The following is a 20304-nucleotide window of genomic DNA, read 5'->3' on the forward strand; positions in this document are numbered from 1 at the left end:
CGTATGTTTGCATATCGTTTAATTACAAAGTTGTGCTGCGAGCACATTTGAATGTATCACCAGACATCTGATCAGTCCTGTTTCCTTTTCTTTTGTAACTGGAGATTTGAACTCATCACAAACACAAAAGGTGCAAAGTAAAAAAAACAAAAACTAAAGTAATTAAAAAAAAATTATAATTCTTTTAAAGATGGAGTAGTTTACCACTCAAAGACTAGCTTATCAGGAAATAATCTGAAACCTCTACTAAAAAAACTTCACTGATTCCCAAACAAAATCAAAACAATCACAGCGCCCTGATAATGCTGAAAAAGCTGAATCTCAGCTGTTTAAAAAAACAAAACAAAAACGTGGCCACAAATGAACATGAAAGGCCCCACGGTCATTTGAAGTAGTTCATTTAATGTAAACTATGAGGGACTGAACAAAGACGTGGAAAAAAAACAACAACATAAAAACATACAGTTTACAAAACCATTTGAGTTCAAAGGTAGCCGTACCCTCACACGAACCCTGATTGTGCACTTCTGCTTTCCTATCTGACACAGTCGGACTTTCAAGTGCTGGTTTCAGAGAAATTCATTCATGAATGTGTGTACAGTATGAAAAACATCAGAAAAAACACGCTCGTCAAGTTGCACTCCAAAGGCTGCTGGTCTGAGATCTGAATTGTTTGGTGGCCATTAAATTCTTTTTCCTTACAGGCAACGGAAAGTAAAACCCTTATCTGCCTGCTACAAATATGTAATGATAAAAACTTGGGAATGAACCACCTGCCAAAGAGATACACTTCCACTCTTGGGCTTGTGAGATCACATTGAAACATTTTTTTTAAGGAAAGCATATCTGTGTATGGCTCTTCAAATGAAGCATTATATAATAATTTCTCATAAACATAATTTTCAGTGGAATATCTACACAGGCATATAGAGGACATTTTTACCAACCATCAATGCTGTATTCCAGTGTTCACAAATGTGTCAAAAAAGCTGATTGATGATAAAAAAAAATAAACTTTTTCCAGTGATGCTGTCACAGCTGAAAAACACTTGGCTAGTTTAGTGTTACTTATAGTCTCAAAATGGTTTTAATGCAACTATGTGTACTACTCCCTTCAAAGAGCTGAGTGTAATGGAAAGAGGAGTGAGAGACCTCTGTGCACAGCTGAGTACGAGTACATCAGTGGGTCTAGCTTTCAAAAGAACAAAACAGATGTCTCACTGGTCCTTGATTGGCCGCTTAGTTAGAAAGTACTCATCAGAGCTACACTGTCTTGATCCATGCTCAATCATCCAGATAAGTAAATCCCAGAAAGTTGATTCCGTTAATCTGGAAGCTGTATTTTTGGGGTCATCCAAGGGACTTCTTCCATCTCGGCTACATTTGCATGATAACTGAAGCTAGCACCATTGACTAACAATGACCAACGCCATTTTTCTGGGCCATGAGAGCTAGGCTGTGCTTGTTTGAGAAGGGAGTAGTACACACTGTAGCACAAAAACTTATTCAAACAAACAAGGATGCTGTGAAGATGTCTAAAAATTATTTTTCTTTTCAAGTTAGATGGGAAAAAAAGTGCTTTTCCTGCAAAAACAAGGACCTTTCTAAGTGACCACAAATTTATTATAGCAAAAGCTGACCGTACTGTCCCAGCAGGTGCACTCAGCTAAGAGATCCTCGATATGCACTGCAAATGCAGACGGACGATATAGTTAAATGCCTACATCAGGTTTAATATGTGCTGCATCAATAATCTATAAATCGGGGGAATGCAGTCTATTATTATCTGGGGCCTAGCTGAATACTGAAGCATGCCAAGTATACTGTCTGGTGAAAAATCACACCAGCTGTCTTTGGAAGCTTAAAACACCTTTACCTGGCAGACTACTAAAAACCTAAATGGTCCAACAGTGAAGAGTGGCACTGACCAACAATGCAATTCCATTTTTAATTGGTCCTTATTTAAGAAACACATTTATAAAGCAGTTTAGATCTCACATATCTCACTTCATGTAACCACAGATGGTTCGCAGTATACAATTTAGTCTTCGTAAGGAATATGCACTTAGCTGCCCAATCAGAAAAATAACTGGCGTATGAAAGCAGCCATATCATTAAGTGCAGCTTTCTAAATGACAGTAGATTTGTGAAAACGAGTATTCTTCATTGTAACTTCATCTGCAAATAACTAATATTCCCTGCCTTCATTTTTTAACTACAGTGCAGCTCAGACTAAGCGGTGGTTTGTTTTTTTTAAAGACTTAAAAGCTAAATAAGGCACAAATTACTTTACTGGAAAAAAAAACCTACTCAGAAAGTAATTTTAAGAAAATATTGAGAGGGAGGTAATTTAGCTGGATTACTACACGGACTGAGTTAAACTGCATATACTTAGGTCAGATTTAGTGCTTCTGCGTATCCTGACTGTCTTTCCCTCGAGTATCCTTTTAACGTAGACCAAACAAAGGTGTGGCAGGTGAACGAGTCTGTCTAAAGTTCTTCCTTTACAAGATTTCTTCTGTGAAAGGTTTAGAAAGGATGATGTGCTTCTGCCATTTGGGGTAAAAAAAAAAAAAAAAAAAAAAGAAAAACTGCGCAGAGCAGCATAGCCTGGCCATCCGAGCACGTTTAAACAAACCCAAAACATGACCTAATCTTTGACTGAGCTCTTTTTGGTTAAGCGATTTCAAGCAGCAGGATATATATGAGAGCCAAATCAAGATAACTTTGTAACTATAGTCTGAGGGTTGTTTCAGTTTTGAGTACAATATCATTTACTATTAGTGAGATTAATGACAAAAGATAAAAATAGTGAATATCTTCACGTATGTATAATTCAGCGTGACAGAAGCAAAGCGTGGGGGTAAATGCTTTCTGAATGTAGCAGCTAGAGCAGGGCCGGAGACACGGGATGTATGAGGATGGAAGTAGTTCAGCAGTTTTTGGTGTAGTAAATGAAGGTCGAGTGAACCAAAGAGTGCCTGCGGTGTAGCTGATCGTGCGTTCTCCTCAGTTCACTCTGCACTTCCATGCAGCCGGGCTCTGCTCCTGCAGACGCCTCATTTTCTTCCCTAACCACACCCACCAGGCTAAACCCATCACAACACAGACCACAGACTCCACGTAGTAACCGTCCAGTGTCGTCACACAGACGCCGCCTTCCTTCACACACAGCTAGAGGTTTGAACATGGGAGAAAGAATTATTTGAACTTTTAGAGCATTATAGAAGAGAACACACACACCATCTTGCCCCATCCTCATCGTCTGATCACTTACCAGAGCCTCTTCAGAAGAGCCGCAGCTCTGCCCAGCAGCCCCCTGGCATTCCTTAGAGGTCAGCGGATCGACCAGCCACAGAGCCACAGTGGAAGGCCAGTTTCCTCCGAGGTTAGTGACCGTGTTCAGCAGGGTCATGTAGGTCCCGCCGATAAGGGGGTCACTCACTTTGGCATGGAAAGCCATGCAGGCCACATACATGCTATACAACGCCACCTGGAGAATAATAAACAAAAAACAGAAGGTTAACAAAGTTCTTTCAGTCTACTATAACCTGATTTTTCTTGCTTAATTATCTTATTAATTCAGTTTTGTTGGCAAATTTCTAAAGGACTGCAGTCCTGTATAGTGTTTGTTCAGGTAGGCCATCAAATCCTCAACTGGCAAATCAGCTAATGATTCAACTGGAACTTCTCATCCAGCACATCCTTGTCACAAGGGGGCAAGCTCTGCATGTCGGATGCCCTTCCTGACAGCCGCAGAGGGGAGTGTCTCTGTCGGTGGACTTGACCAGCGGCCTTTTGCTCCCCAAGTGAATGTTTAAGCCACTCTACTGTTAACCTGCATACATTTTCTGCATATCTTGATGCTGCTTTGCAACCCATCTCCACTCAGCTTCTGTTTTCATGCTCTGTATAACCTAATCAGTCCCTGTTGGCATTGATGGCTGCTCTGTTATGTGCTGGGCTCTTGCTCCTGCTCTGCCACAACAGAGCCACACTGCCTGATATCAATTACAGCAGATGGAAATAAGAGTCTTCTTTTGACTACAGCGGCTAGTAGTCTTTTCACAGAGGCAGTAAGCTGGAAGACACTGTAGCACTCTGGACTAGAAAATAAGAACAGCAAAGAAATTGCAAACCTGATGCAATGCATAGCTGAGCAGCACTACGGCATAGTAGTAAACTGGGAAGGCTCCTTCTTGTTTTACGCTGGGAGTCCACCACACTAGCAGAGCAAACTCCAATCCGATAAGCAGCCTGCAGCACAGAACAAGATCGTTTTAGCTTTCTGTTTACTGAATGTGTGCGTAGTGTGTGCAGAATGCGTTACCACCTAAATGGGAAGGCCTTGTAGAAGATGTCCAGAGGTCTGGGCCCTGCTGTGTATCTACTGATGACCACTGGCAGGAAGATCTGGAGAGGTACCATGGGCACTGCTAGCAATGCTAGCTGCTCTTTGGGAACTCCAGCCTCCATCAGCTTCAGACCTGTAACCGCATCTGCTGCAGAGAAACCCATCTGAAACACAAAGAGAGTGGAAAAAATTACATTTCCACCTGGCAAATATCCAAAAGTGACACCTTCATGTATCCAATAGTGACCAATTACCTTAGCAGTGAGAAGCAGGAGACAAAAGGTAAAGACTGTTGGCATCTTGATGATGGATAATAGCAACTTGTAGGTTTCCATGACACCCTGTGTTTCCTCCGGGGTGGTAGTCGTTCTTCTGCCACGTACATTTTCCCTTTTAAAGATGGCAACCAGAGTGGTGGAAATCAGGAATACCACACCCCAAAAGAACAAGAAATCTGCACCGGAGGAAACAAAAGACCAAAACTGCTGTTTATTCACCAACAGAAATATATTTGACTTTTTTTTTTAGGGGTTATGGATAGAAAGTACCTGACAAGGTAACAATGCCGGTGTCTTTGGGCACTATTCTGAGGTATTTGTTGCAGAAGTCAGGAGACTCCAGAGCCAGAAAGAGCACATTTCCCAGGAAGTAGCCAGCTGTCTGGCCTACAGAGTTGCATGTAGATGCATAGCCCACATTTTCTCTGGATAACATAGTCAGTGCCCAGCCATCCACAGCTATATCCTTAAATAACAAGGAGGTAAAGAAAGGAAACGCCTTTTATTTATCGATCTAAATATCTGTCTGTATCATGGTGTTTAAAGAAGCTTACCTGTGTGGCTGCCAGGAAGGCAAGCATGAAGAAGACAGCAGTAAGCGTAACCACATCTGGTCCTCCCTTACTCTGCAGCAGTGACTCAACCTTTGCAGAAAGGTAGAGCATGAAGAGGCCCAAGAGGTACTGTGTGGGCACCAGCCATGACTTTCTGCAGAAACATGAGGAAGACATAATTAGGAGAAGGAAGCGCAGTCTAGAGATATGAAGTGTAATAACATGGATACAGATTAAAACATCAGGGTAATCAGCATCCAGATGTATTTCTTACCTCCTACCAAACCTACTGAAGTACAGAGCGTCCACCAGGGGTGCCCACAAAAGCTTGAGACTAAATGGCCAGAAGACAAAGCTGAAGAAGGCTTGGTCTTTGTAGCTGACATTCTTACTCTGCAAAATCAGAGGGATGCTTCCACCCAGTCCAAGAGGAATCCCCTGCAGCACATAGAGAAATAGAAGCAGCGACACATTCCCCAGCTCGCCGCGTATCCCAGACCTGCGAGGCGACCCTCGCAGCAGAAGAGAACCCTGCTCTCTTTCGTCTTCTATCCCCGGCTCAGAGAAGTCACTCTCCATGTCGTTTATGTTTTCAGGTGGGAGGGTGCCACCCACCTGCTTCCTCTGCCTCCCGTTCTTGTGTCTGATTAAATTTGAGGACTCCATAATGGATTAGTGGGCCTCAACCCTCCAGTCCTATCAGCAAATCTTCAAAAGGAGATGAGTGAAAACAACTGATACAACTAAACCGATTTTTAGTTGAAGCTGCTATAAATGCCTTCAATCATTTAGTTTGTACAGTGACAGCATTATGGGAAGCAGAATCATGCTGATCAAAGCAGATAGGTTTATATTATTTTAATATGCAATGGAGAAGCAGTGAAAAGGTGCAGTGAGCAACAAACAATGAAATGGGGAATTCCTTGGACTGAACAATTCTGATGAAGACGAGAAAGTGAGTTTGTGAATAACGTTCAAATTACGCTGCATGCACATGGCAACACATCAGAAAAAAGATGACCACATACCAGTGCGCCTGTGCAAATACTTTGCATTAATCATAAACTGTGGCAGTCACTCATTGTTGGGGTTGAAGGTAGAACTGACGACTGCATGGAATCACAAAAAATCAAAATCAAACTAAGTTAAACCCTGATCTATGATAAATAAGGGTACAGTAAAGAGAAATAAGTCCAATGGAGATGCTAAGGTTCAATATATTCAGAGTACAATAACACGCAGGGTCCCGCTCTCATCTGAAAACTACCAAGTGTTACAGAAAAGTAGAAATAAAACACATCAAATCAATATAAGACGTTTTCAAATACATACAAAGCACATGTAAGTTGAAAAGGTGAAACACATGAATTTAGACATACCTGGTGATGGCAGCATGCCAGATCATAAAACACAGGCGGTTGAATCACAGAATTAATCAACGGAAAAATCAGCTCATTCAGTTTTTTCATTCAGAGGTAAGAGACATCTTCATAAAGACGAGAAAACACAAGGAAATGAAAAGCGTTTCACTTATAACTCTCACATCGGTGGACATCAACACAGCCGAGCAAGGAAATGCGACAAGTACAGCTTACAAATGTGTCCGGCGCCTACAGCTGACGTGTCAAAATATGACTGCATGTAGTTCCGCTTCAGTGTACGTAACGTCTAAATATTGGTGAAAAAAAAAAATACACTCAAGCGGAACTACAGTTGGTATCATTCACATAAAGCATATTACATAAAATGTAAAATTAACTTTAAATAAAAATCAGACCTACAAAAAATAATGAACTGTTAAGTTCTAGTTTAGTGCTGTAAATAAATGCAGTGAGTACAAATGTCAAATTAAATCGCATAATTCATATAATTATAATAATCATATCATTTCTGTCAATTTTCTGTCATTCAACCCCAGCTTTTAACACTTTTTACAGGGTTTTTTGTGTGTGTGTGTGTGTTTGTGGTTTGTTTTTTTGTATTTGTTTTGTTTTTAGTCACAGTTTACACACAACCCTGTTTTTTCTCTTTTGTGTGTGTGTGTGTGTGTGTGTGTGTGTGTGTGTAGTAGTAGTAGTAAACTACCGAGACTATAAACAATAAATACTTTTTGGATAAAGCATATCTCATTTTAAACCCATCTTATTTTAATTTAATATTTCGTCTCTACCTGAATCTCTTTTGGCTGTAAACTTGTAAGAGTGAAAATTTGGTTTAAAAGAATCACCAACAAACCAAAAACAAAATTTGAACATGGGCGAGTGCTTTGTGCAATAAACTTAATTGAATCACAGTTTTTCCACAGTGTTGTGATTCTAATCATACACAGTGGTTTGGATGACTTTTCCACATGCAGCATTAGGATAGTGTTGCTGCAGTTCAACCTCTTTCAGTGTGCAGTAATTAGTAGTTTGCCTAACAATGAATGTAATGATCCATAATGCATATTAATTAAGCTGCTGTATTATTGTATGCTGCATGGCAGCCCTGGATTATGTTAACCAATTACGAAATTTTATTCATGCATCATTATTGAAAGCCAACAATCACGCTTCTTCTCATTCATCTTTTAGACTGTAGGGTGAGTTGAGCTACTCCTGAACTTTGAGAATCCAGATGAAAGCACATGATAGCGATACTGTAAAATCAAAATGAAGAAGATACGGATCGAAAACTCTTCAACCACCCCACGGGTTTTAAACAGGGCTCATACTGATGTTTTCTCCTCGATCAAAGGGTCTTTTGGCGAGGGTCATGACAAACGCATTACCCCACATTTAATTTAGAGAAAATGAATGACAGCATGCTTGGCCTTGTGGTTGCCATGAGTGCATGTGAAGCCGCTTATCCTCACAGATGGCATGTGACAACACACACGGGCATATTTGAGAATATCAGCATGTGATGGAGACTGTGAAGCTGCAGTTGCACTCATGTGAGAATGTCTGTGTCGGTGTAAATCTACACTGAACTGCTCTGGGGCTCCACACTGCCAGCAGCTATGATATGTCTGAATTACTCTATTGTAACCCCATAAAGTTTGACTATCAATGTGCACAAATTATGTCATGTAGAGGGCTCTTGTATCAAACTATATATGAATCACCAAAAACCTGCAGACAGGGATCTTGAGCCTACTTTTACACTATATGCTGGGGTGAATTATTCAAACCATACCAATGATTAGGATTATTTGAGCAGATTAATTTATGTCACATGAGGACTGCTACAGTGGTTACCTTATTGGTTGGTTTACATCATCTGACTGGCCTTAAAGGACACATTACAACACATTACAACAAATCTATGATTGGTATTTTCCCCTGGTCACGTTATGTTGTTCATCACATTTTCCACTGGATGGTGCTAAAATCAGCACATCTGAATATACTGTAGTAATTCTCAGATTCACGCAACTTAAAATAGTCCAACTCCCCTTCTCAGGGATATTTAATGGCTATTTCGTTTTTCACTTAACACGTGACTGACCTTGTGATCTCCAAGAGCTGGATTTTTCTTTTTTCATCAAGCCTCCAGAAATAATACTTTAAAGTGTGGCAACCTTGAAGCATTCATTGCTTCTTCTTGTTGCCAAATGACTGAGAATCCAAACTGGGGACGGAGAGATGGCTACATAGCAGCAATTTCTGCAAGCAAGTTGGGCCTGGGTGGGTGCTGGTCTTTGAAGTATGCAATAATCTATAAGTATAGAAACTGTGGCCACTGCAACATTATTATTGGCGATATGAATGGAAACTGAATGAGTGAATGTAACTCTTAGTTTCTTCTTTAAGCTGCCTGAAAAATACATGGAAACAGTTTAATGTCACCCACACCTGGAACATCTAGTACAGTAGATGTGTTAAAGTACAGCGAGTTCCTCTCACATATTTGATGCTCCTGCCTGACAGAGACTGAGGTGTTATCACTGGAGCTACCTTATATTTCAGCATATACCATATAACTATTCCTGAAATTCACACTTTTGTCTGTTTTGACTGATAGACTCATTTTAAGTCCCCAAACAAACATATAGTAATGATAGGCTGAGGAACGAAATTTAGCTAGATGCCCAGCCCCCACGGGGGCCCTTCTCCCTTACTCTGGTTATTTAACTTTTCGCTCCACCCATGACATATTCGCGCTACATATTTACTTAGCCTGTTCCCACTATGAAAGTTATTTCCCGGCCAGAGGAGAGACTGTGACATCTTCAAACCAACAGCCCAATCTGCTTTTCCAACAGTAGTCGGCGTGCTGAGCCAGGAGCTAACCAGCAGCCCTCTCTCTGTGAGACCTGGGACAGCGAGGCGAAGGGGAGAGCTCATTCCACAACACGGCAGTCATCCATGGCTCTGTGCAACGGAGACAGCAAGGTCAGTTGAGCGGGAGATACCCGGGGCTCCAGTATAAGGTAGCCCTGGTGACTTAGTGCTAGGACCCAGGTTAGTGCTGTAGTCCTCCCCCCGGTTAATTTCGGCCTCTGTGTACCTCGGGGGGGGGGGAAAGTTAAGAGAGCATGCAACGTTATCAACAGTGCTGCTGAGGAGGAGCAGTGTGTGCCTGTTGCAGTGTTACATTAACATGTTGCTCATAGCTGCTAACAAGCCGGACGTGATAACTAATTGATGTTAAACCGTGAAAAAAAGGTTTCACTAATTTTCCCAGTAAACGGGGTTGCCCTTCTCTTATGGTGGACCCCCCAACCCCCAAGATACTTCAGCTCCAAGCACCGCGTGGGTTTTAGCATAGCTCCGCTAACCTAGCAGCTACTCACAGCACTGCTAACAGGCTAACGCTCGTTACTACTGTTTATTCCAGCGGTGCGCTAGCTCGCTACACTGATAAACTGTTAGCTAGCCGTGGCCGGGCGCTCACAGTTCGTAGTGACAGCACCGCAGAGCAAGAATGTTGTTTTACGATAGCGTCCGTGTTCTTTAAGTAACCGGAAATTGTGCTTGTGCTGAACTAATTTACCTCAAGCGGTAGCTGTCACACTCTTCGTGCTAACGTTCGTTAACTGTCAGTTTGCTAACATCGTCACGAAGCTAGTGTGTGAGCCAACTTGTGGTTTACCTGTCTAACAATTGCAGCGGCTTACAGCTGCCTTATCAGCTGATATGCTGAAGTTTGCACTGGAACCATAGTGTTTTTTCTCTCTCGTGATTACTCTTCTTCAGCCCATGTTATTACCGGTTGTGCTTTAAAGGTTAAAATTGGAGGTGAGGGGGGTACCCAGCAAGTTGTTTTCAGAAACATTTACGGCGGAAGTTTCCCACTGACCACGTGGGATAATGTTTGTCTAATGTGTACCCACTTCGGCTGTTTATAAAGAAAAAATTACTGAATTTAATTCACTGTAGACTGGATGGCACACTTCCCACAGAGCATGCATGCGTTTAAATAAATAACATTTGCATATAGATGAGTGCTGAGGATCAGAGTTTGAACTGCTTCAAATACTGAGATCTCAGTCTTGATAATGTCTAACTTGTGAGATTCATGTGATGGGCTGAATGGTTGCAGCACATTTCACAAAATTGCTGTCCATCTCTGTTTCAGCTCACATGGCAACAATTATGTTAGGCTTTATTGAGTCACAGCGCTGGAGGAGAGTAAACTCAAGAAGGAATTGAGTTACCTTCTGCTGTTAGACCACTAGAAAGCTAGTCACCTCACATGCAAATCTTCACTAATCTTTCTAAATGCGTGTCCACAGCTGGAGATCAGCAGCGCAGAGCAGAATGGGTCATGTGAAGGGGCGGTGGCGATCCTCGATGCCGGGGCGCAGTACGGGAAGGTGATTGACCGAAGAGTCAGAGAGCTGTGCGTACGCTCTGAAATCCTCCCTTTAGAGACCCCGGCCTTTGCTATCAGAGAACAGGGCTTCAGGTGAGCACATAAACACATCTCTACTTGAGATGTTTTATTTCATGCCTGTCATCATGTTTAATCACACTACTGTGTCAATGTAGAAGCTTTGAAGTGCTTTATAATGCAGTTTTACATGATTGTTTTCTTTGTGTTTCATGCCTCAGGGCAATAATTATTTCAGGAGGTCCAGCGTCTGTGTATGCGGAAGATGCCCCCTGGTTCGACCCTGCCATATTCACTATAGGAAAGCCCGTCCTTGGGATTTGCTATGGGATGCAGGTATGCACACAATAAAATAAACTGTGATTGTATTCTTAAGAAAACCAAGTCTACTTCCACAAGGCTCTTGTCAAGAAAACATTTTTTACACAGATTGCCTCTAAGTAGCAACACGTTACTGTCACTCTGCTTGAACCAGCTCCTCAGCTCTCCCACACCAGCTGGGACTTCACCACCTTCTTCAAGAGTACTTTTACACTGGTGGAAGAGAAGAGTAATACTTACTCTCTTTTCCCAGTGAGACAAAAAAGTAACAAGTACATTACTTTACATTGCAGGCAGTTTTACACTCCCTGTAGCATATCTGTTTCCATTACTTACCTCTGGTGTGTGTGTGTGTGTGTTGCAGATGATGAATAAAGTTTTTGGAGGAACGGTACACAAAAAGAGTGTAAGGGAGGATGGAGTCTTCAGCATTGGACTAGACAACACTTGCTCCCTTTTTAGGTATTGTAATTTCTTGTAACTTGGATATGTAGTGCTTTGTTATGTTCTACGTACAGACCACATACATAGTTGTTGTCATGCTGATGTAAAGGGGCTATTACACAAATAATGAAGAGTCTAAGGTAGGGTGTAGTCTTTATTTCCCTTATATAAACAAAGTGCTGAAAACAGTAACATGCATAGTAGATTTAATGAATCGTGTGTGTGTGTGTGTGTGTGTGTTAAACCTATCAGAGGTCTTCAGAAGGAAGAAGTAGTCTTGCTGACCCATGGAGACAGTGTGGATAAAGTGGCAGATGGCTTTAAAGTGGTGGCCCAATCAGGGAACATCATTGCTGGTGAGCAGGACACAAGAAATGCGTCAATCCTGTTGAATATAATTCACAAGTATATTATGGTAAACTACAAAAGCAGCTTTATTTGGACTTTATGTTAAGTAAGCCTGAGGCTGTATCATATATATTTACATCTCACATAGCCTTTGAAGATGATGCTAATTTGTGTTCTGGGTAAAAGTGCTTTTCCCCGACATCTAAACTCTTGGTTTTTTCTTAAAGCTTACTAAATGAGCCCCTTAAAACATCTCTGTTTTCTCTTTAGGGATCGCTAACGAGCAGAAAAAGCTGTATGGGACGCAGTTTCATCCTGAGGTCGACCTGACGGAGCGAGGCATGGAGATGTTGCGTAACTTCGTGTTTGAGATTGCGGGCTGCACGAGTAACTTCACCGTTCAGAGCCGCCAACAGTCCTGCATCAGTGAGATCAGAGAAAAAGTAGACAAGTCGAAAGTGCTGGTGAGTGATGATTTGGGGGGGGGGGAGACCAAAACTACTGAATATTTACTGTGGGAGATGATTTAACTAAAAGGCTGAAGCTAAAAAGCTGACAGTGAAGTGTGGTAGTCGCTCAGGAGGCAATGGCAGTAGCAATGGTGGGAAGTTAAGTAGAACCAATTAAACTCTCAAATTAAACCCTGTTGCATCTGAAAAGAAGGTAGCCCACTCCCAGAGTGGCTTCAAACTGGGTTTCATCTCAGGGGAGGGTGAAGGCGATAATTGAGTGTGGAAAATGGGCTTAAAGTACTGATATTATGCTGTACAGTGTGTGGGATAGTTGGTAATATCTGTGACAATACTCTCATTCTGCTGTAGCGTGTTCCTGCAGCGAGTACAGCATTTTGGATCATTTCCAGGAGCAGGTTTAATCTTCTCTTTCTTAGGCTTAATATTTAACAGCCTGCCAACAGATGAAACGCCAGATGTGTGTATGACTAATAAAACAAGAAGCCTAAATAAATATAAGCCACACGTTTGCAGATAATTAGTGGGTACTCTGAGTTGTGAAAATTGGGGCCAGGTGGTGAAGAATCAGATTTAATCTTTGCTCAGCTTTATCTCTGAGACACTGTTTCTTTCTGATGATACTCGCAGGTGCTGCTGAGTGGTGGAGTAGACTCAACAGTCTGCACAGCCCTCCTGAACAAAGCTCTGAACCAGGACCAGGTGATAGCAGTTCACATCGACAACGGCTTCATGAGGAAGAGAGAAAGTCAGAGCGTGGAGGAGGCCCTGACCAAGCTGGGAATCAAACTCAAAGGTAGGGATCCAAATTCTGCAGTTCTTAAGCGTGTACATGAGGTATTTATTTGAAATTCAATTTTATCACACGTTATTTATTTTTTTTTCTGAATTAATTGCACTCTTTTAATACGTTCAGGTTCTTATTTTGAATAGTTTTCACTTTATGGAGTTACCCTTTCCAAAATGTTGTGACTAAAGCGCATATTTGTTTATTAAAAAAAGGCCAGCAGTCTTCTGTACCTGCTGCTGGCTGAACGGCTCTGTTTTCACCAGCTGCACAGATGCACAGATATTCATTACAGTGCACAGCGGTTACAAAGTTAAAAGATGGTTAAACTTTGACCTTCTTTGCTCACTGGAGTGACAAACCTTGGCTGCACAGCATAAGCCACTGCAAATAATAATTTTCAGACAACCATGGTGCCATCGTTGTGACCTGTCTGAAAACCGCTTACATCAGTAAACACAGGTGCATTCTGGGAAAACATTATCTGCCAAAGCCAGATCCCTTTCTCCTTGTTGCTTTATTATTTTGGTCACCCTCCTCCACCACACCAGTTTTATCCTATTCAGCTTTGTAGTTGAGTAAGAAAACCACAAGCTTACACCTGAGAGTGAAAGTAAAGTTGGGACTGAGTTTTTGTTTTGCTGTTAACCCTGTGGTTCGTCTTCCTTCAGTGGTAAATGCAGCGCACACCTTCTATAATGGAACAACAACTCTTCCCATCTCTGAGGAGGACAGGACGCCGCGGAAACGCATCAGTAAAACACTGAATATGACCACCAACCCTGAGGAGAAAAGGAAAATTATTGGAGACACATTTGTCAAAGTGAGGATAAGTTTGAGTACTTTATTGGAAAGTGTTATTTATTGATGGTGACATTTAAGTTCTTTTCTCTGCCACCGTACTGTTCTGACTGTATGAATTGTCCTACATCACAGGTGGCAAATGAAGTGATTGGAGAGATGAATCTGAAACCAGAAGAGGTTTTTCTGGCACAGGGTACCTTGAGGCCTGATCTTATTGAGAGCGCCTCTCACCTCGCCAGTGGTAAAGCAGAGGTCATCAAAACACACCACAACGACACTGAGCTCATCCGCAAACTCAGAGATGAGGTAAATCTAATTTCCCTAACCTTCTTAGCTAGCTACTTCAGTTTATAGCCATATTATTTGCAATGACGTAGATGCATGGTTCAAGGAGAGCTTTATTGGAGTTGAAATCATAATAAGAAGCACAAAACATTTACATCGCTTATGCTCCAGCTCACAACACTACTGACGCGTCTTTGTCTTATTAGCGTATTCATTGTCATGGATTATTTGCTGTTTGTTGTTATGTGCAGCCTCTTGTGAATGCACAGCTGTTTGACACCTAGCCATAACGCTAGCCCGCTCACTGTGCATTGCTGATTCTTGTCTGTTGTAATCCTCCAGGGAAAAGTAATCGAACCGCTGAAAGATTTCCATAAAGATGAGGTGAGAGCACTGGGGAGAGAGCTTGGCCTGCCAGAAGAGATTGTGTCTCGGCATCCTTTCCCTGGCAAGTACATAAACTCACAGGCCTATAATGTGACTGTTCTGACTGAACTTTACAAAAGTGTAAATATAATTACTGAGTCACACTAGAAGCTTTGCAGCCTTCATTTGCTAAAAGTGTAAATATAATTACTGAGTCAGACACTCAAAGACTCACTTCCTTCATTTGCTCAAAGTGACGGTCATTCCACTTTTTCTCTAGGTCCTGGTTTGTCCATCAGAGTGATTTGTGCAGAGGAGCCTTACATCTGTAAGGATTTTGCTGAAACAAACAACATTCTCAAAATCATTACAGACTTCTCTGCAAGTGTCAAAAAGGTAAAGGAAATGCTGATGTACAGCGAAATCCCAGCAGTCTGATATCATTTGTCTGTATTATTATCATAATGCATCTTGTCACTGTTTTTACTTGTGAAGTTACAGATAACTGCAAGATGTCGCACACTAACTCAAATGTTGCGATGTGATAAGCTTGGATGGCAAACCTCCAAACATGCTTTGAGGAGATTGAACTAACACAGCAGATTGTATGCTCTATGTTTGCTCTGAAGCTTGCTGCTAATTTTACTGATAATCACTGGAAACACTCCTCAGCTAGTTTTATCACTTCAGTTGTTTTGGGCAATCGATAAAGTTTTATTTTCAGTTACAATTTTGGCTTCCAACAAATACATTTCCCCCCCAAATTCACTCCTAGCCATGTTGTGCTAGATACAGGTCAGTTCATACTCATGAATTTACACTTGTGGGTAAATAAAATCTCCTGACAGGGCTGATGGACATATTGTAAGCTCGTGAAGGAGGATATTGGTATGTCATTTGATGAAAGAGCAAGCAAAAATTTTGCAAAGTTTGAAATTGATAAAGTGTTGTTGAAAACTACTAGTCACATCGTCAGAGCTTCAGCGGTTTGTATATTGCCGGCTGCTGTCTTTCAGTTCCACACTTACAAGGTGCTTTTATTCCCGTCTCCTCTCCAGCCCCATGCCTTGCTGCAGAGAGTCAAGTCGTGCATATCAGATGAAGAGGAGGAGAAGCTCATGCAGATCACCAGCCTTCATTCACTCAATGCCTTCCTGCTGCCCATCAAAACTGTTGGTGTCCAGGTGAGACAGCTGATCAAATTACATACCGTTAAAGAAATAGGAAAAGACATTGGACAGAAACTGCTGGCATATGTTTTGGTCAGTAAGAAAATGTAAGTTTTATTGACAATTTGTGGATATTAATGTAAACATCTTTCCCATGTGATTTTGTAAAAATCTCATGTATTTATCTTTAGTCAAGATTAAGATAATGTGGAGAATCCAAGTGTTCTCAGGTCCAGTGAAAACTTGACAAAGTATATGTTGCCAGCTGTTTGTCTGTTTCTGCGTTATAACTGTAATTAAGTGGTCAGCCACAGGACCAAGACACCCAAACAAAGAGTGTCAGATTCTCCGTTTTAGAGTCTTTCTCCCTGTCGTCTGTGGAGGGTGTGTCCTGTAGTTACCGTTAAATATGCCAAAAATGTTGAATTAGTCACCACTACTTTCCTCACCCACAACGCTGCAGTCAGACAGTGTGTAGGTGTCTGTTAGTACTTCCTGTCTGAAGCCAGAGGTTTAAATTTGCCCTCAACCTCAAAATGGGACAGACTGTGGGCAAACACTGGCAGCTTTTAGCGGCTTTTCTAAAAGTGGAAGCTGACAGGTTATTTAGAAACTTTTAGTTTTGTCACACGAAAACAAATTTTAACAAAATGCCTTTCATACTTTATAACATGTATGACACGTTGATTTTTGGCTAGATGGTAAGAATAAGAACATTTCCTGTCTCAGGGTGATTGCCGGTCCTACAGTTATGTGTGCGGTGTCACAAGTAAAGAATCTCCACACTGGGAATCGCTCATGTTCCTGGCCAGACTCATCCCTCGCATGTGCCATAACATCAATAGGTAAGTCATAAAATCAGGTTTCATTCGTCCACCCTCAGTGGACAACCGGGCAAAACACTTAGATTCATTCACGCCTCTCTTCTTTTTTTCCAGAGTTGTGTATGTATTTGGGTCTCATATGAAGGAGCCGCCAACAGACATTACTCCAACTTTCCTGACCACGGGTGTTCTGAGCACGCTCAGACAGGCTGACTTTGTAGCTCATTCTATTCTTAGAGAGTCTGGTAAGTGCACGCTTTCAAATGTTTAAAACCTCATCTATTTTAGAATATTTAAGACTGAAGATGAAGATTTAAAAGGGGAAAATACCCCAAACAAACATTGTTATCGCAAAGAAGAAAACAAATCAAATCAAGACAAGTAGTAGAGATGGTAGATTTATTCATTTAAAACAGGAAGCACATTCTCCAGGAAGAGATTACTCCTGTCAGGCTAGAAATGTTTCATTAAGGATAAAACAGTGTTGCATTGATTTGCAGTGATGCTTTCTGCCATACCAGCATATACCATGTGACCATCATCAGATCTGCTGTGTAGTTCTACTGTTAAAGTAAAAGTTAAACTAGGCATGTTTACATTTTAGTTAACTGATATAAGAATTAAGACCAATTTTCAGAAAAACCTGTAACTAAATGAAATGACATTGTGTGTTAATAAAATATACAGGAAATAACTTTAGTTTTAGTCTTTATAATTCAAATTATTATTCAAATTGGGGACGTTCATAGCAACTAAGAAAGTAATTGCTAGGGGGGATAAAAACAAAACAAAAAAAGAGTCTAGTCTAAGGGTGTGTTTTCAAAGCTGTAGTTGGTTTCCTGTGGACAGAAAGAGGTGATGAGTTTGTAAACTTGTATTTTTTTTCCTGTGGTTTGGTTGTTTTCACACAGCGAAAAGTGCAAGTGGACTCCAAGCAAACCAAAATGTGTCACAGAGAGAATGTTGAGTTCCCTCATTGGCCAGATGTGTCTGGGGCGGGAGCAACAAAAGTAGAAACAGGAAGAAGATGCTGTGAGAGAACGGAGAATTTACGTTCATTTCACGGTCTCCTGTACAGACCTTTGCACGTTTATAGTTCCTTCCCACATTGAGAATACAGAACAGGTGTAACAGTTACAAGTTTTTAGTTCAAAGGTGTAACGCACCGCTGGTAGTTGGTTCAGATCTTGGTCGGATCATGTTCACGACACGAACAAACCACTCTGGAGTCTGTTTGGAACTGCACCAAGACCACCTCCTCCAAATGGTCTCAGTGTGATGTTTTTGGTCTGAACCAGAGTATGATTTAGCATTAAACCAATGCTAAATATATAAAAGCATCACATAATATTAAAATATGACAAATTACAATAAACTATCCAGCCATTTTCTTTCGCTTATCTGAAGTTGGGTCGTGGGGGCAGCAAGTAGGGAAGCCCAGACCTCCCTCTTGTCAGTTGCCTCCTCCATCTTATCTGGGGAAACGTCAAGTAGTTCTCAGGCCAGCCAGTTGAAATAATCTCTCCAGGGACCTCCTCAGAATAGGATATTCCCAGCTGGAACACCTTACACAGGAGGTGACCACCTCAATAGGCTCTTCTTGATGTGGAGGAGTAGTAGGAGTAGCACCTCTACTCTCAGCGTCTCCTGAATCACCAAACTCTTCACTGTGTCGCTCAGGGAGAGCCCATCCACCCTTCAGAGGAACCTTATTTCTGCTGCTTGTTGCTATGAAAGCATTCTTTGTCCTTAAAAAAACAAAAAAACAAAACAAAAACCTTAATGGTGTTATCAAAACGATCAAGCCTAGATCAGCAGATTTACGGAGTTTGTCAACAACAATGCTCTGTCTTTTCTGCCAAGTTTTTGTTTCCTTTGGCTATTTTATGCTTAACATCTGTTTCTCCCTTCAGGCTATTCTGGGAAGATCAGCCAGATGCCGATCATCCTCACCCCCCTGCACTTTGACCGTGACCCACTGCAAAAGCAGCCATCATGCCGGCGCTCCGTGGTGATTCGTACCTTCATCACCAGCGACTTCATGACAGGAATCCCTGCTATGCCAGGCAACCATATCCCAGAGGAGGTATACCATTGTTAAACCTTTACAGCTAATATTTTTCTGCATATCTTACCTTCATGGCTCCTAATTCTGGTTTTCAGGATTGGAAATGAGTGATCCAGGAATTATTTAAATTCTCTTTATTTGTGTGTTTTTAAGAGTTTTTTTTTTTTTGTTTTTGTTTTTTTTGTCTTGTCTGATTCATCAGGTGGTGCTGAAGATGGTAAATGAGATCAAGAAGATCCCAGGTATCTCCAGAGTCATGTATGATCTGACCTCCAAACCACCTGGCACCACAGAGTGGGAATAAAATGCAAACATGACATCACAGTGTAGAGAACACACACACACACACACACACACACACACCCAGTGCACAAACACAATAGATATCAGTGAGGGCTGGTGAACTGCTCTCCTTTTCTGTCCTTCCACCTTTATCCCCTCCCAATCTCCCTCTGCTACCTCCCCCATCTCTTCCCTTATCTTTAACATTCCCACGGAAGGCAGACTGTACTGTGACAGGCGCACACACAAAGCCACTACTGCTCTGCTCTCCCCACCACTCTACCCCGGTCTTAATATTTTTGGCGATAGGCATTGATAAATCTTGGTTATTGATAATATATTGTCTGTTTTTGTTTTGTTTTTTAAAAACCTTCATGTACAACAGTGTATTTCCTCGCTACAGTGAAAAGGTAAATTGCTACTTCCAGGTGGCCAGAAGCTGTGAAAGTTCAGTGAGTGGACTTGGTGTTGTGCCTCAGGATGAATAAAACATGAAAGCAAGTAAACGGTAGTGTTATTAAAAGAAAACAGAAGGGGTGGGGGTTAAAAATCTATAGCCCTTTTTTCTTCAGATGTTTTTGTTAAATTCTTGTAGGTGAGAATGTTCTCGGCCTGAGACGATCTGATTTGTTCATTTCACTTCCTACCAAAGGTGGTGTGAACAGAAGTACAGCTGAACAGATGAGCTATGTGACCAATCAACATTAAAAAAAAAAAGAAAAATTGTTTGTTTTGCTTTGACATAAGTAGTTTGCTGTAGTGATCTGTAATGTTGTGGGCTCTTGACGAAGCTAACATCGTTGACGAGCTGCTGCTGTCGCCCCTGTGGGCAGCAGTCGACCCAAGAATAGCTTCAGTATACGGACTAATGTGCAGCTGTGGAGGAGGCCAATATGACGGATAACTTTGTACGTGCCTGTTCTGTTGTTTTACTTTGGGGTTTGTTTGTTTTTGTTTTTTTTGGTGTGACCTGACCTGGACTCTGAGGATATAACAGTTTCTCCTCATGCTGCAATATGTATGCTTTTTATGAAGAAGAAAAAGGCAAGAGGTCTAATAACTTATAACTACGGTAGAGTTTATAGCCACATTTTGTCGGTTGCTGGTGTCACCTCATCATGATTTTTGTTGCT

The 20304-nt window shown here is 41.5% G+C and overlaps 2 protein-coding genes across 4 annotated transcripts; one reads left to right on the forward strand and one right to left on the reverse strand.

Moving 5' to 3' along the window:
* Positions 1–2564: 2564 nt before the first annotated feature.
* On the reverse strand, positions 2565–6844 carry slc33a1 (solute carrier family 33 member 1). 3 transcript variants are annotated; one of them, XM_026192081.1, is made up of 11 exons: positions 6782–6844; positions 6566–6672; positions 6215–6295; positions 5461–5894; positions 5187–5340; positions 4903–5098; positions 4609–4808; positions 4334–4518; positions 4140–4257; positions 3278–3493; positions 2565–3174 (listed from the first exon to the last, which is right to left on the reverse strand). In XM_026192081.1, the coding sequence occupies exons 4-11, from the start codon at positions 5850–5852 to the stop codon at positions 3010–3012; spliced, it is 1626 nt and encodes a 541-aa protein (XP_026047866.1). In that variant the 5' UTR covers positions 5853–5894; positions 6215–6295; positions 6566–6672; positions 6782–6844; the 3' UTR covers positions 2565–3009. The 3 variants fall into 3 exon arrangements, with proteins under 3 accessions (XP_026047866.1, XP_026047865.1, XP_026047868.1); XM_026192080.1 differs by lacking the exon at positions 6782–6844 and having other exon boundaries at positions 6566–6775; XM_026192083.1 differs by lacking the exons at positions 6215–6295; positions 6782–6844 and having other exon boundaries at positions 6566–6775.
* A 2414-nt stretch (positions 6845–9258) lies between these two features.
* On the forward strand, positions 9259–19677 carry gmps (guanine monophosphate synthase). The gene is made up of 16 exons (XM_026192402.1): positions 9259–9562; positions 10906–11078; positions 11225–11339; positions 11689–11786; positions 12021–12124; positions 12387–12580; positions 13217–13382; positions 14045–14196; positions 14310–14483; positions 14805–14910; positions 15109–15224; positions 15887–16012; positions 16727–16842; positions 16936–17066; positions 18735–18907; positions 19092–19677. The coding sequence occupies exons 1-16, from the start codon at positions 9536–9538 to the stop codon at positions 19191–19193; spliced, it is 2073 nt and encodes a 690-aa protein (XP_026048187.1). The 5' UTR covers positions 9259–9535; the 3' UTR covers positions 19194–19677.
* Positions 19678–20304: the final 627 nt, after the last annotated feature.

Source organism: Astatotilapia calliptera, chromosome 14, assembly GCF_900246225.1.
Source record: "Astatotilapia calliptera chromosome 14, fAstCal1.2, whole genome shotgun sequence".
Taxonomy (NCBI): Eukaryota; Metazoa; Chordata; class Actinopteri; order Cichliformes; family Cichlidae; genus Astatotilapia; species Astatotilapia calliptera.

What these genes read in the sequence shown, in the direction of transcription:
- slc33a1 (XM_026192081.1), bottom strand. Translation starts at nt 5,852, where the DNA reads ATGGAGTCCTCAAATTTAATCAGACACAAGAACGGGAGGCAGAGGAAG. An exon ending in TTCAGTAGGTTTGGTAGGAG is followed by an intron (nt 5,341 to 5,460) that starts GTAAGAAATACA and finishes ATGTTTCTGCAG; the next exon opens with AAAGTCATGGCTGGTGCCCA. An exon ending in CCTTCCTGGCAGCCACACAG is followed by an intron (nt 5,099 to 5,186) that starts GTAAGCTTCTTT and finishes TTGTTATTTAAG; the next exon opens with GATATAGCTGTGGATGGCTG.
- gmps (XM_026192402.1), top strand. Translation starts at nt 9,536, where the DNA reads ATGGCTCTGTGCAACGGAGACAGCAAG. An exon ending in GTCTCGGCATCCTTTCCCTG is followed by an intron (nt 14,911 to 15,108) that starts GCAAGTACATAA and finishes CTTTTTCTCTAG; the next exon opens with GTCCTGGTTTGTCCATCAGA. An exon ending in TTCTATTCTTAGAGAGTCTG is followed by an intron (nt 17,067 to 18,734) that starts GTAAGTGCACGC and finishes TTCTCCCTTCAG; the next exon opens with GCTATTCTGGGAAGATCAGC.